This window comes from Setaria italica, chromosome VI, assembly GCF_000263155.2.
Source record: "Setaria italica strain Yugu1 chromosome VI, Setaria_italica_v2.0, whole genome shotgun sequence".
Taxonomy (NCBI): Eukaryota; Viridiplantae; Streptophyta; class Magnoliopsida; order Poales; family Poaceae; genus Setaria; species Setaria italica.
In genome coordinates this window covers 23,196,249-23,212,452 of record NC_028455.1, presented here as the reverse complement: position 1 = coordinate 23,212,452, position 16,204 = coordinate 23,196,249, and the positions used below count along the sequence as shown (strand labels likewise).

The 16,204-nt window shown below is 49.6% G+C and overlaps 1 protein-coding gene and 1 long non-coding RNA gene across 2 annotated transcripts; both read left to right on the top strand.

Moving 5' to 3' along the window:
* Positions 1-2,725: 2,725 nt before the first annotated feature.
* LOC101761662 lies at positions 2,726-4,376 on the top strand. Its single transcript, XR_215403.2, has 2 exons — positions 2,726-3,616; positions 4,190-4,376. It is a non-coding gene; the product is annotated as an uncharacterized LOC101761662 (long non-coding RNA).
* Positions 4,377-14,178: 9,802 nt separating this feature from the next.
* Positions 14,179-15,691, top strand: LOC101761272 (protein RAFTIN 1A). Its single transcript, XM_004973276.4, has 2 exons — positions 14,179-14,407; positions 14,512-15,691. The coding sequence occupies exons 1-2, from the start codon at positions 14,363-14,365 to the stop codon at positions 15,274-15,276; spliced, it is 810 nt and encodes a 269-aa protein (XP_004973333.1). The 5' UTR covers positions 14,179-14,362; the 3' UTR covers positions 15,277-15,691.
* Positions 15,692-16,204: the final 513 nt, after the last annotated feature.

Sequence of the window (16,204 nt, the reverse complement as noted above, 5' to 3'; positions counted from 1 at the left end):
CAGTCGAGTTCCAGATACGTCATTGTCACAGAACCATACTTAGCTTCATATTTGCCAAAGATTGTAGACAATTCAGCTCTTACATCAGTTAAGTAACTAGAATAATCCTTACCAGTTAGCTGAGACATCAGCTGAAGCACATTGCTAAAACCAGTAATCTTAGCTCTAGGATCCAATATAAAAGCAAAGGCATAAAGCATAGGTATATCAGCCCAATAAGATAAGAACTTAGACTTCATGGGTGCAACAACATGTTTCAGATCAGCATCATCAGCATAGAAATTAAGGTGCCCAGCTATCTCAAGAATATGATGCAAGATTAATGGAGCAGTAGGATAGTAAACACCAGACAGAATAACAGTAGAATCATAGAATTGTTCAAGAAATATCAGAATCTTTTCAGCAATATACCAGTGTAATTCTGTCAGAATTGTTTGACCTTCAACCAAACCATATTGAGTGGTTATGAACTGATGGAATGTGGTCTTATGGGGCAATAGATGCTTCAACATGAGATAAGTTGAATTCCATCTAACATCCATGTCCAAAGCAAACTTACGAGGACGGACACCAACAGCAATGCAATATGACTTGTATGCCGCAATACGTTGGTTAGAACAATTCAGGAATGAAATTGCAGTTCTAAATGAACTAAGCATAGGCTTGAAAACATCAAGGCCAGCCTTAACAATAAGATTAATGATGTGACAAGCACAACGCTGATGAAAAAAAAGTCTACCCATGTAACCAGTCAGTGAAGGATGAAGCTTACCAATGGCGGCAGTGTTTGCCGATGCATTATCCAGTGTGATAGAAAATATCTTATCATTTAAACCATAATCAGTAGCAACAGCTGTAATGCGCTCAGCAATATTATCAGCATTATGAGAAACATCAATTAAACGAAGGCCTAAGATCCTCTTCTCTAGTTGCCAATCAGCATTCACATAATGAGCAACCACACTAAGGTAATCTTCCTTAGCATTACCAGACCATATGTCAGATGTAAGAGCAACAGAGGAAACAGATTGCAAAGAAGCCAGGAGTTTAGTACGACGCTCATCAAAATACTTAACAAAATCTCTGGTGGTGGTTTGCCTAGACACACAACTGAATCTAGGATTATGAGCAATATTAATATACTCCTCAAATGCATCAGACTCACCAAAGCATAAAGGAAGGTCTAGTCTAGCAATCAATCTGCACAACTGGATACGAGCAACATCAGGATTGTACTCCCACATATGGAGAGAGCCATCAGGATTGTACTTGAGTTGGGACTGAGCCATACGTGAAGCACCTAGCAAGACTGGGCACTTTGGAAGGTGCCTATGCAAGTGTCCAGTACCACTAGCAGACTTACTAGAATAAATTTTCTTGCAATGTAGGCACTTAGCACCAGTTCTTACCCTCTTGTTGTTCTTTACCTCGTACAGAGGCTCAAAGTCATCCCACACCTTAGAGGTGCAAGAACGAGTCCTCTTGCTGCCCGTACTCTCCGAGCCCGGACCAGCACCAGAGCCAGCAGCAGCAGGTGCTGGAGAATCTCCAGCTCCAGGACCTGGCTGAGCATCGGGGACGGCACCACCGAGCAGCGCCCGCCGATCCGCCTTAAATCAGAATCATCATCTCCGGTCTCCCCCATCAACCGCAACTCATCATTGAGGCAGGTTGGATAGTCGTCGTCCATCCTCGAGCACACCCGGAACCGGAACAGACCCTCGAGCCCTCCACCGTTGACGTCGTCGCCTCGGCGGCTCCGTTCCTCAATGACGCGCGGCCCCTGTAGGAGACCTACACGATGAAAGAGAAGAAAGTGAGGGAGGTGGATCTGTGAGGTGTCGAAGAACGGAAGAAGAAGAGGAACGAGAGGAGTGGAGTGGTGTTTACCTGCGCAGCCGGAGCCCGGAGCCGGAGAAGACGAACCGCAACGGTGGGGAACCAGGGAGTGAGGCGGATCTGCGAGGGTCGGGGGGAGGAGGCGACTAGGCGAGGAACCGAGGGTGGCGGAGGCCGGAGGGGCTAAGGGAGAAGCGGGCTTACGGGGAGGGAGGCGGATGGGTGACCGGCGAGCCGGGCGGCGGGCGAGGACGCCGGATCTGAGAGGGGACTAGGGGAGGAGCAGTTACAGGGGTAGGGAGGCGGAGCCGGCGGAGGAGCCACCAGCAAGCCGGCGGTGGGCGAGGACGCCGGATCTGAGAGTGGAGGAGCAGTTACGGGGGGGAGGGAGGCGGAGGGGCCACCGGCGAGCCGGCGGCGGGCAAGGACGGCGGCGGATCTAGCCGGGAGGGAGCGGGGAGGAGGCGAGCGAGAGAGCGAGAGCGACTGAGCGAGGCGGCTCGATGCGGGGGGCCGGGGGCGAGAGGAGTAGGGTTTCGGCCGGGGGCGGTCGCGCGCCGGCTTATATACGGCCGTTGGCCGGGCCGAGGCAGGCCTGGCAGGCCTTAACAGGCCGTGCCGGCCGTTGCTGGCCCACGGGCCAAATGGGCCAGGCCGTGCCGGGCCAGCCCACGTGCTGAGGTAGCGGCCCAGGCCCGGCCCGTGATGTAGGCCGGGCCAGCCCGGCCTGCAAGGCCGTCGTGCTGGGCCGTGCCTGTACCGGGCCAAATTATCGTGCCGTGGGCCGGCCCACGGGCCGCGGGCCAAATGGAAATCTATACGTGGCCGTGAGCTGAAATTTCGGGATTGGGGTTGGCTCCCCTCGTATATGCGGAGCAAGGAGGTATTTTTAGTGTCCGCGTATTTTTATGGGAAAGATTGGGAAGGTGTTGAAAATTTTGGGACAATTTCAAGAAGGTTTTGGTTGGTTAGTACTTAAGTCTTGAAATAGGGCGCAGCGGTAGACTCTCGCTTCTTCTTGTCCCTCGCTGCTACAGTTGAGAGAGGGCGGCGAGGAGGCGATCCGTTTCCGGAGCCGATTTCCTCCGTTCCCCTTCCCCTCTGGCTGCCGTATCGGCGCCGCCGGAGAGGAAGGGGAACGGGATTGAGGCTGACGGTGTATATATCTTCTCCTAATCTAGGTAATTCAGGTAGGGTAGATTTTGTTTCCCCGTCGGTGTCATCGCCGGCTTGGGATTGGTGGTTTCCTTGGCTTCTTGAACATCGATCTCATCTTATCTGGTGACATCGGTGGCTCAAAGAAGTTGAGGATAGTCTTTCCTGGTGGTGTTCGCTTGGTGGAGGTGGCGCCACTGCTATGGAATAAGTTCCTCTGGCCTGATTTCCACCTCGTCGGTGCGTCCTCCGGTACCGTCGACGGGCGCGGGAGGAAGGAGCCTGATGGCTTCTGGATAGGAGCCTTCTACTCGGCGCTCCAACCAGCTTTGATTTGGGTGTCGGTGGCTCTCTACAGAGAGACAGCTGGTAGGTTGGTGCTTGTGCGGTGGGTGGATTTGTGCTCTGTTCTCGCCGCTTGCCGGCGTAGTGTGCAGGTCCACGGCCGGCGAAGTATGGGGTGCGTCCCCGGCCGATATTCCTCCTCTGTTTGGTTCTTTTGGGCTCAGTTCAAAGCCTTTGTGCGATGGTACTTCGTCTGGCCTCGGTGCTCTTGCCGTTCTTCTTCTGCTCCGGCAGTGGCCTCGGCAACGACGGCGGTGGACGACGAGCGGTCTGTATGGTAAGCACAAAAGATCCCAAGGGCCTGGTTGTAATTTTTATCTTTCTAGGGTCTTTAGTGTCCTAGAAGGTGCCTGTATGGCTGTATCTTGGCTTGTACGTGTACGCTTCTCTATCATATTAATACAGGTATGATTAAAAAAAAATTAAGTCTAGAAATACAAAGGGGGCGTTTGGATATAGGGCCTAAAGTATGTCGGATACTAATTAGGAGCACTAAACATAAACTAATTGCAATTAGTCTAATTACAAAACTAATTGCAGAACCCCTAGGCTAAATCGCGAGACGAATCTATTAAGCCTAATTAATCCATCATTAGCGAATGGTTATTGTAGCACCGCATTGTCAAATCATGGACTAATTAGGCTTAATAGATTCGTCTTGCGATTTAGTCTAGAGGTTGTGTAATTAGTTTTGTAATTAGTCTAAGCTTAAAACTCCTAATTAGTGTCAAACATTCAATGTGACGGGGACTAAAATTTAACCCCCTCCTCCCAAACACCCCAAAAGTGTTGCAGTCTAATTAGCCCGTTTGCTGCCGGCGCCGATTAATATTTTCTTATCTGCTTGTAGCGTACGTCTCCAACTCTCCTACAGGATTTCGACGAGATCGGCATCAGCGTTCGGCGACGCGGCTTCTGTCTTGAACCTCTTCATCTTTATGATGACTTCTCAATCCAGTTCTTAGTATTACAAAACGTATGGAGTTATATAATAAAATTACTTTGGTTATTTATATTGGTAAAGGTCAAGTTTTTATGTTTCGCACCAGTGCCTCAAAAACTTAGGGTGCATTTGGTTTGAGGGACGAAGTGGGACGATCCCACTTCGTCCCGTGTTTGGTTTGGAGACAGGTGGGATGGGGACATCCCTATGAGGGAATATACCCTCCAGATGCGGGATGCCCCCATCCCACCAAAACGAGCGGACGGGGGCATCCTACTTCACCCCCGTCACGCGTCGTCCGTCCGCACCGGTGGAGAGGGCGAGGTTGGGCGGCGGGCGAGCCGCTAGCGGAGGGGTCGGCGCGGGCGAGCTCCGCCCCGGCCAGCGGACGAGCCGCGGGCGGAGGGGCCGGCGCGGGCGAGCTCCGCCTCGGCCGACGGACGCGAGATCCGCCACGACCGGCACAGGCGAGCTCCGCCACGGCCCCTAAGATCCGCCGGGTGGCGGCTCGAGGCCGGCGGGGCCCGATTCACGGGCGGCGCGCTCGGGGCAAGCTCCCCCCGGCGGCGCAACAATGAGCCCAAGAACGGTGCCACGAGCGGAACCGGGGTGAAGGAAGAAGATGGCTGTTAGTATGACAGGTGGGTCCCACAAACGGTGTCTAACAGAAGGAGAAAACGGTGCTCGTCCCGTCTACAGCAGTCTCTCCAACCAAACAAAAAATTAGGACGGACCCATCCCATTCAACCAAACATGAAATGAAACCAAACATGAAATGAGATCATCCCATCCCAAAAAACTGGAACGGGACCGTCCCGTCCTACATTGTCAAACGCACCCTTAGGTACGGCCCTGTGTCTGCACACTCTCCCAAGTCCCAAGGCCTCCACCGCACCTATGTCTTGTGCCCCACCGATGTCTACAGGGAGGAGATAAAAGAGAGAGTAGTACGACAAGTGGTCCGGCCACATCATGGTTTAGTTGGCAACAAACTGCCAAAACCGCTGCCACGTTGTCGAAAATAGCACCACAAAAGGGGTATAAATTGTTCGGTTTTGATAATTGTGGTGCCAACTTTAAATGATTTTAAAGTTGGGTGCCAAAAGTGAACTTTGTTCCTTTTCCAAAATGACTAACCAATACATTTGTCGAAATATTGAGTGGCTGTGGAGACCCTTAGCATACGACATAGCACATCACTTCTCAACAATCAAATTGCTAAGGAGGTTTTCTATGGTGTTTTGGTTCATTCAAGATGAGACCAACGACAATAGCTAAAGCGGCATCTTTGTGGTGGATTGCCATGGCCCCGTCTCGAATAATGACATGCAAATCTAGAGAGTACGTAATACTAATAATCCAGGTGTACCCATTGTTGCACTGACTATTAATAGTACGGTAGGATACAAGAAAATTAGTTGAACATCAAAGCAGCAGCAAAAAGGTAGTGTTTTTGCCATGAACACTTCACCTCGACATGCATGAAGCAAATGGCACAATCATTTTCTTCTTTGATGTTGCGTGTGTTGAGCTTTTCCTTTATCGTCTCCTCCAATAATGTGGCATGTATTGGCAGATCTTGTGGTGGGCATCCACATCGGGAACAACACTATCTTTCCCTCCCATCAAAGAAATACAAATCATCTACTGATATACTCCATCAAGGATTACAATTTTAATGGAGGAGTACAGAGTGCAGGCAAGCCAGCTTGTAGTACTCTTTTAATATAGTGAGTATGACATATGAGCACTACTAGAGAACTGACTTTAGATCCCACCCCCTTTAGTCTCGGTTTAATTTCGGCCCGAGAGAAAAGGGGGTGCGCCACGGTAGGATGGAATGGGGCGCACCTTTACTCTCGATTCTTTTTTTGCAACCGGGACTACAGGCCACCCTTTAGTCTCGGTTAAAACGGCTAGTTTTCGGGCACCAACGACGCCACTCTTTACCCCCGGTTGGAGCCACCAACCGGGACAAAAGATCCAACCTTTTGTCCCGGTTAGCGTTACCAACCGGGAGTAAACACCAACCGGGACAAAAGCTCTAATCTTTTGTCCCGGTTAGATTTACCAACCAGGATAAAATCTTATCTACAAGAGTTTCTTCATCCTCCACTCCTCCAGCCTGAGCCACTCCACTCCACAAAGACAGAGAAGCTCATCCTCTCCATGGCGCCGAAGCAAGCCTAGGGGAGGTGCTATGAATTTTTTTTCCTCATTTCCATGGGGATTTCACTCATCCTAAGTGTTGTGAAGGTTAGCTACTTCATGCTCCATTTATTTATTGTTGTTAAGCTTTATTTTATACTTTAGAGAGGGAGAAAAATGAGTTTGTTTGTTGTTAAGCATGTAGATGATTTGTATTTATACATGTTTTTGAGCTACAATGTGATGGATACTTTGAATGTGAGAGAGAATGGACAGTAAATGTGAGGTAGAATTGAGATTATTTCAATTTTATGTATTAGGAAAAAATTAGAGTAAATGTATTTTTAATATTTATAAATTAGCCATATAAATTGTAGGTGTAATTTCATACTTTAGTACTTTTCAGATAGAGGTATGGAATTAGCCATTTTTAGAATAAGTAAATTATGTGGGAAATATTTAATTTTTTAATAGTTTAGTTATTTGTAAATTAAATATGAGCTAAATAATTTGTGGTACATAGAGATGGCTTCTGATGCTGTATGTAGTGGTGATGGTGGGGGAGATCGTCGTTCCTCTCGCGGCAAGGGGAAAACCATAGTTGGCCCTCACGATAAGCCGAAGAAAATGAGTGCGTGGGAGAAAGCAATGTTTCATTATTTGCAAAGATGTCATGAAGATGCTGTTGCGGCGGGTCAGGAACCTCTTTTTGGTGGTCGTTATGCTCCACCACCAATCTCGGGTGTTTTAGGTCCACTTATAAGTACTACCATTGCAGGAGGTACAAATAAACCACATGATGAGGCTGCGTCAGCGAAACCTTCGTCTTCACTTCCCAAGGATGCTTGAAGTCCTTGTAGATAGTACTTAGTGGATGGTTTGTCGTAGTGTATCATGTTGTTGTTGCTCTCAAGTTTAAATTTGTGTATTTCTATGTAAACTTTCAGCAATATTTGAGTTTGTCATAGTGTATCATGTTGTTTGCTTCTGAAATTTTAATTTGCATATTTCTATCTAAAATTTTAGCAATGTGATGGATAGTTTTATTGTATCCATGCGCCCAATGCAGTAACCAGAAGTGCTATTCAGGCTTCCTGGGGGACCATTCATAGCCACTTGTTTAGATACGGTTTCACGCCTAACTATTTGGTTTGGACCCATCACGGTGAAAGAGGGGTTGTAATGGAAGATGGTGAAGAGGAGGAGGATGATGACAACATTCCGGACTGCGCTATAGGCCAAGCTTTTGCAGATACTACAATGGATGAGGCTGATGAAGATGAGTTTGCTGAAGATGACCATACTGATGACCTCGGTCAGATGCTTATGGATGCACACAGAGATTGCGAAACTCAGAAGGAAGCATCAAAGTTGCAGCGCATGATAGATGATCACAGGAAATTGCTATACCCAAATTGCCAAGGAGGCCATAAAAAGCTGGGTACCACACTAGAATTTATGCAATGGAAGGCCAAAAATGGTGTGTCCAATAAGGCATTAATGATTGTTTGCCCTTTGGGATTAATGATAGAGGATAGTGATGTAGTAAAATAATTATTTAAGAAGGTAATATAACTAGTGTAGAATTAATGAGTCATTCAAATTTATTGTAAATATAATTGCTAATTAAATATATTTTTGCATGTTTGAAATATGTAAAGTTTTAATTTTTGCTTCATGAAATCCAGTGAAACCTAGCGAGATCCTATGCCTACAAGTTCCAACTTGCGAGAATAAATTTCTAAATAGAAGCAAAAGGAAATAGTATAGAATTTATGACTAGTTAAAACTTATTGTAAACAAACTTGCTAATTTAATATATTTTTGCATGTTTGAAATATGTAAATTTCTTATTTTTCGCTTCCTTAAATCTAGTGAAAACATAAATAGAATAAATTTTCAAATAGAAGCAAAAAGAAATAGTATAGAATTTATGACTAGTTAAAACTTATTGTAAACATGCAAAAATATTTTTGCATGTTTGAAATATGTAAATATATTATTTTTTGCTTTCTGAAATCCAGTGAAAAGAGAAATCGAATAAATTTCCAAAAACCAGTCGGGAGATGAAAAACAGGAGAAGGTCCCCATTTATCCCGGTTATAAAGTAGAACCGGGATAAAAGGGACTTTTCGATTCCCGCTTGGAAGTATCCATTTATCCCGGTTGATCATAAACCGAGATAAAGGGGGGTTCTTTAACGTGGGTGATCATATACCGAGATAAAAAGCCCCCCTTTTATCTCGGTTTTTATTAGAAACCAGGGTTCAATGTCCTTTAATCTCGGTTTCAGTTACAAACCGGGATAAAAAGGGCGGTTCTGTATAAAAGTTATAGCGTCTTCTACATTCCCCCCACCCAACACTTAGTGAAATTTTCACTCGTCGTCCTCGTCCCGCTCATCGCCGGCCTCTGCCGTCGCCGCTCCCCGTCGCCGCCGTCAGCCCATCCTATTCGCCGGCCTCCTCTGTCTCCGTCGCCGCCACTATCATCTTCGCCCGCAATCATCGCTGGCCTCATCCTCCGTCCCCGTCGCCGCCGCCGGCGCATCCATCCCCGTCGCCGCGACCTCCGCGCGTGCCCCTCATTGCGCGCTGGCGCCACCTCCTCCCCGTCGTCGTAGCCGTCCCCGTCGCCGCGACCGCCATCCCCATCGCCAGCCGGCCGGCCGCCTCCTCCGTCGTCGCCGCGCGTCCTTATCGCCGACGCACCCACCTCCAGCTCCTGCCGTCCCCCCGGTCCGAATTAATTTTTGAAATTTGGTAGATTACATACAAAATAAATTTTGTATACATTTAGGCCCCGTTTGGATCATTGCAATTGTTTGTGGAATATAGTTATATACTTCTAATTAATGCTTAGAAATTAATTGAACTTTGGTACAAATATTTACAAACTTTTGTTGAAATGCTTAGAAATTAGTTGAAATTTAGTACATTTTGTATATTACATTTTGTATCTTACATTTTTTATATTACATTTTGCATAGTACATTTTGTTGGTGATAGTATTTCCAACCTTCCCATAGCGTACACCGATGAAGAGGGTAGTCAGGAAGACATGTTTCTCAACCTGTCTGTCGATGGCAATGAAGAGCTCGAGCCCCAGCAAAAGGTTACGAGGTATAGATCATATTTTAACCCTCTATATATAATAAATGATGTTATTTATTATTACTATGTACTAATTAATTAATGAATCTTGAACTGTTAGCCCTCTGGATCGACGAACCGTCGTCCGAAGCCCCGAGGTCCTTCCAAGGTGAAGACTGGAACAAAAAAGGCTATCATCACGGAAGTCACAGAAGAGGGCAGGCCGGTTGCTCCCCAAAAAGTGGCAACACAGTACGTGAGTCATATCGGGGCAATTGTAAGGGAGAACGTGCCCATCATCATAAGGGGATGGAAGGGCAAAATGACTAATCCATATGAGCTCCAGGAACCAGAAAAGAATATGCTGTTGGAAGAAGTTAAGAAACATTTTACATTTCCCGACGGATATATCGAAAATGATGTGAAAGCGTGGACACTGAAGAAGATGGCCACACAATTTCAGACATTCAAGAAGATGTTGGATACCACCTACATTAAGAAGGGCCGAACTCCAGATTTTACTATGTATACACAGTGTAAGGATCACTGGGAGGCATTTGTACAATACAAGAGCACCGAAGATAGTAAGAACAAGGTCGCCCAGAACACAGGCAATGCTGGGGGAAGGAGTACCATCATAAGCTAGGGCGAGGTGATTATACCAAAGCAATTCCCAAATGGAATCAGATGGAAAAAGACCTGATTGAGCGGGGTATCGTACCAGGAACAATTGATTGGCCCGAACGATCGAAAAATTGGTATTACGCTCATGGAGGTGAGATAAACCCAGATGATGGGACGCTGGTCTTCGATGACCTGTTACGTGAAGCGGCCACAAAGCTTGACAAGATTATTAAAGATGTTAAGGACTGGATGTTGACGGTGTGCCGAGACAATGATGAGCTCACAATGGCTCTCGGGAATCCCGAACACCCTGGACGTACCCGAGGGTTCGGGCTTGTTCCGTGGAAGTTCGCATTCTGAGGCGACTTGGACATGTACACAAGCTAGAGCCAAAGAAAGGAGCAAGAGGATGAGAGGTGACGGCGCACGATAGAATCCAAACTGCAATCTGTAGAAGTAAGAATGCAGGAGGGAGGCAGTAGACAAATGGCTGACGCAGTTGGCAGCCCTTCTCAACACCTCGAGAGCAACTGTGCGTCCACAGGGCTCCCTGGGCCACATACGCCAGGATTACCTGTGGAAGAGCAACTACTCCCTGTGGATGCCATCACGCAACGCACCACATGTGAGCTCCATACACCGATCGGCAACCTCAGCATTAAGGTACGTATATATACATAATATTCATGCACCGGAGCCTCGGGAGTGCTTTGGCAATTTGAAGTTTAAGAATTTCATTTCTTTTATATATCCAGGTGGCGTACGGGAGTGCATTGCCAATCCTGCCAAATCATACATGCCATGGCATGGAGATTCCACCTGGCTATGCCAGTGTTGGCGTAGAGAGAATCCCTGATAGCCAATTTGAAGGCCTAGAGTTCGACTTCGTAGCAGACGATGGGTCAACAACACTAGGAGAAGTGGTTCACGGGGTCATTCTATGGCGCAAACGCTACATCATCATCCCCGACATGGAGTCACCTCCTCAAAGCTCAAGACCACTCTCCGCAAATCCACAGCAGCGACCATCTCCTCAAACATCCAGACCATCGTCTCCACTACAACCTGCTCCACGATCAAGATCTCCATCTCCACCACATCTTGGTGGTTGGAGCGACAACGACGACAACAACACCCCTCTATGATCACCTTCGCCGGGACTAAGAGCACCATTTAAGAAGTCGCGACTACCACCACATCTTGTGTATCCCGTGGGCAGTAATCTTGACGAGCAAGCGTTAGAACGTCCCCAGATTACACAGTCAATCCACTACTATAGAAAACGATTTGTAGGAGCGATGTTTTTTTCCAGGGGTGAACCAAAGGGTCAGCCGTCACTGATAAATCGGACAGCACTGTAGCAGACGCCCAAGACGGACCGGGGCGCGAGCCGCCCCTGCGAATAGGCTCCACTTTCGAGAGTGGATTCATCCGTCCTGAAAATAAGAAGCGGGTCATGGATCACCTGCCACCTTAAAATACGCTCCATTTATCAGGGACGGATGATCTCGTAGCCCGGCTCTAGAAATGGAATTCCAAGCACGGGTGATATACCCATCCGACGCTAAAACTCCAAAAAAGATGAACTTGTCACACGGGCAGGTTGTGCCAACTCTTTACTCTTCCGTCCAACTTTATCTCTACCTCCACTCACTTCTTCCTCTTTTATCTTTTCTCCCTTCTCTCTCCCGAGTCTCATCCAGCCCCTTCTCTCTCCCCAAGCTGCGGCGACATGCGGCCATGGCTTGCAGCACCGGCAATGGTGGTGAGCCGTGCTGCCCCGCACGACATCGATGACGGTGCTGCTCGCTGGGCGTGGTGGCCTTCCGGCGGACGACCATGAGAGGCGGCACAACAACGTGGGGGCAAACCAGGGGAGCGCGGCTGGGCATCAAGATGCAGGTGGCAGCGCTGGCCCGGCACGCGGATAGGGGAGGTTGGCCGGCGGCGCAGTGGCTGGTGGCATAGGCTTCGGTGGCTGGCGGTTCGTAGGGGAGGGGGGCACAGCCGGCGAACCTTGGCCGGGGTGGGCCCAGCTAGCTCCTAGCACGAAGCAGCGAGCCGTGGGTGGGCGCGGCTGGCGGGGCGGAGCACCGAGCCGGGCGCGGTTGGATGGCGATGCGGCGACCGGCCAGATATTTTTTCTTTTTTTCTTTATTATTTTTATTAATTTTTAAATTAGTTCCCAGTGGCGGGTGAGCGTATGCCCGCCCCTGCATATTTTTAGCTGCAGAAAGCAGGAGCAGGCGTTGAAGCTGCCTGCAAATGCCTTTTTACCGGGCGCTACAAACGTTTTTTATAGTATCCCGTTGGCAGTATTCTTGACAAGCAAGCGTTAGAACGTCTCCAGATTACGCAGTCAATCGTTATTGATAAGAAGCTTAATGGACCAGCTATCGCATATACTCCCTCCGTTCCAAATTATAAGTCATTCCAACTTTCTTGGAGAGTCAAAGCATCTTAAGTTTGACCAAATTTATACAATAAAGTACTAACATTCATGATACCAAATAGATACCATTAGTTTCTTCACTAAATATATTTTCATAGTATATCTATTCGGTGCCATAAACTTTTGTGATCTTCTCTATAATTTTGGTCAAACTTGAGATGCTTTGACTCTCCAAGAAAGTTGGGATTGACTTATAATTTGGAACGGAGGGAGTATTATCTAAAGGTAGATTAATAGTAGACAACAAGTTGAATATAATGGATCAGCTATCGTATATATTATCTTGCGCCTATAGATGGTTCGTTAAAAAAAAAGTGCCCGAAGATGTTTATTACTGCGTGAGTATTGGCATAAGTGAGTAGATTGTCTACTAATTACTAGTCACCTTTTATCTCCTTTTACTACCTTTCTTCCTGACATATACGCAAAATTAAACATCCTTTGCTACTACATAATCAGTTATCACCGTCGGCCCATCACAACCGTTTTGCGTGAGCTGGCGGTGATAGACTTTCACCGCCGGCTTAGGGGCAATATCTGTTGAAACCGGCAGTGATAAGTGGCATCAATGCCGGTTTGTAGTTAAAACCGGTGGTGATAACTATCACCATCGGACAGTATTACAAACTGGTGCTGAATGGGTGTCTCGGACCCGAAATAACCCTTCAATCCACTTACTTCGTGTCCCACGTCCACCCCCCACCCACCCCCTTCCGCAGTCCCCACCCGCGTGTGCCTCTCACTCTCTGGGCCTTTCCTCCCTTCCGCCACCCTCTCTCCCTCCTCTCTCGCCGCCCTCTCCTCCCCCTCAGCTCCTCCGACCCCTTCCTCTCCCACCGTCGCCCCCTCACTCTCTCTGCCGACCACCGTCAGCCCACGTGCTCTCCCTCTCCTCGTCCTCGGCTGCCCCTCCTCTCCCCCCTTCGCTCAGCCCTCACTCGCGGTAGTGAGGAGCGACGGCGGGGCGAGAGCAGCGGTAGCACACGGATCCAGCGGCGGCGGCGCAGGTGGGCGGCCCTGACGGCGCGGCGTCAGCTTCCTCTCCCCATGTACGCCTCTCTCTCTGTTGGATCCGGTGGGACCAGGGCGGTCTGCGGCCGGCGGGGCGGCTGCGGCCAGATCCAGCGAGGTGCGGTCGGCCGGATCCGACGAGGCAGCGTGAGGCCGCGGCAGCCGGCATCGCCATGTTTTTTTGTTTTCACAACTTTTTTTGTTTGGAACCGGTGGTGATGGTACCCATCATTGCTAAAAGTCAGACGATAGATCCAAATGGACGGTGAAGGCTGGTTTGGAGCCGGCAGTAATGAACCTCTGGAGTAGTGCTTATGGCTGGGGGCATTGGCACTCTTTTTACTTTCTTCCTACCACGTAGTATGCAATAATTGTACGTAATACGGTTAGCTGATGGTAAGTTTGATATAAGACTATCAAGCGGTCTCGACATTTCACAATCTCGTGCAACACATGGACAGCTATACTACCGAGAAGTCGAGAACGACAGCCCACCGACTTGACAAATCAGTACAAAATATGCTAGAAATATATTGCACCAATCAAACATTGCCCATCAAGGCCACCAAGGATACATGATGACAACGGCCAATCAGACTTCAAAGATATCTCAACATCATACACACAGAAAGAAGAGATGATGACTCCAGTTTAACTTTCATCGACGACTCCTATAAATACGACCCTCTTCCTGTACGCCTCCTCATTCCAACACAGGAACGGGATTCTTCCTTCTTCTGGCCATTAGCTCCAATGGCGCGCGTACCGATGCTCACTGCTCTCCTCGTCCTGTTCGCGGTAAGCATCCACTAACACACACCTGCTGCACGCATCTTTTCTGACTTTCTGTGTACGAACAAGCACGGGCAAACTCAATATCTCTGTACGTCACGTTGTTTCAGTTTGGACAGCAGAGCCATGCTTTCTACTACAAGTACAGCCTTCCAGCTTCCTCCGTCGCTGCACGTGCCACCGAGGAGCTCGCCGACACCAAGATGGCCGTCTTCTTCCGCGAGGAGGCCCTGCGCGTCCGCCAGAGCCTGCCCTTCCGGTTCCCCGCGGCAGTGACCGCCCCGCTCGGCTTCCTCCCCCGCCACATCGCCGACGCCATCCCCTTCTCCTCCTCCGCCCTCCCAGGTGTCCTCGCCCAGTTCAACGTCGCCGAGGGCTCCGCCCAGGCAGCCAAGATGGAGGAGACGCTGGGCATGTGCGAGGACCCGGGCCTCGAGTGGGAGGCCAAGTTCTGCGCCACCTCACTGGAGGCCCTGGTGGAGGGTGCCCAGGGGGTGCTCGGCACCAGGAGCATTACCGAGATGATCTCCAGGGTGCCCCGCGCCGGGTCGCCGCTGCAACCGTACACCGTCCGTACCGTGCGCCCCGTTCGGGGCTCCAGCTTCGTGGGGTGCCACCAGAAGGAGTACCCGTACACCGTGTACATGTGCCACAGCACCGGCCCGGCTCGAGCGTACATGGTGGAGATGGAGGGCGCCGGTGGTGACAAGGTCACCTTGTTCTCCGTCTGCCACACCGACACGTCGGAGTGGGACAAGGATCACGTCGCCTTCAGGTTCCTCGGCACCAAGCCCGGCGGCCCACCGGTGTGCCACGTCCTGCCGTACGGGCACATCTTGTGGGCCAAGAAATATGCTGGCCTCTCGTCGGCGTAAGGGATGAAGTGGTTCCTCTGACGTTATTAACACAACGTGATGTGGTTGCTACATGTCAGTGATCATTCATCACTGACATAGCGTCAGGGGTCCATCGTCGCAGCGTAAGGGGGGCGCATAATGCATGTCTATGTAATGTATCAGTCGTCGTTCATCGGCTAATACCACCTTGCATGTTCTCTACTCTAGCTACATCTCCACAGTGCCTAGCTGCTAGTAGTGCAGCGTCGTTGTAAACTTAGGCACTGTTTGTTTGGACTTTCAAGTAGCTTTCCACCCTAAGAAGCCGAAAGCTCAAACAAATGGTCAGTTTCTGGGCTGAGCTTTCCGAAAGCCAAAAGCCCAGAAGCTGCGAAATGTGAGTTTTCTGCAGCTTTTCTATGTCAAGGTCGCGAAAATTACCCTCCTACCATCATTTATGGTGCGAACCGGCCATTTTTCTTTCCTTCCATCTCCATATGTGCCATCTCCCTCTCGTCCGGTCTTGTGGCGCCCGAGCCGGCGCGGAGCGGCCGACCAGTGGGCCAAGAACTCGATGACCGCGAATGACTCCAGCGAGGCGTGGAGGAAGGCGGTGAAGTTGCCGGTGTCGAGGTCCACGGTGGCGTTGTCGTTGGCGCCGCCGGCCCCACCCGCACCCTCGACGCTGAGCGACCGGAGCGCGTCCGCCCCATGTGGCGTCGTGTCGAGGAAGCCAGCGAGGAGGATAAGTATGAAGCGCGTCGCCGCACCGGCCGTTGCGGTGGCCACCATGGATCGTGGTGGGCTCGGATCTCTCAGCTGCCCGTGCGGGATTTGGTGATCTATTTCGGACACCTACCCCACCTTGTCGAGTCCTCCCTTCCGGCAGGACCCCAGGAGGAGCCGTCTCCCTCCAAGCCGGCGCGGAGGAGCGCGGGGGTAGGGGCGGGGCCGCAGGGGAGCTCCT

What these genes read in the sequence shown, in the direction of transcription:
- LOC101761272 (XM_004973276.4), top strand. Translation starts at nt 14,363, where the DNA reads ATGGCGCGCGTACCGATGCTCACTGCTCTCCTCGTCCTGTTCGCG. An exon ending in CTCTCCTCGTCCTGTTCGCG is followed by an intron (nt 14,408 to 14,511) that starts GTAAGCATCCAC and finishes ACGTTGTTTCAG; the next exon opens with TTTGGACAGCAGAGCCATGC.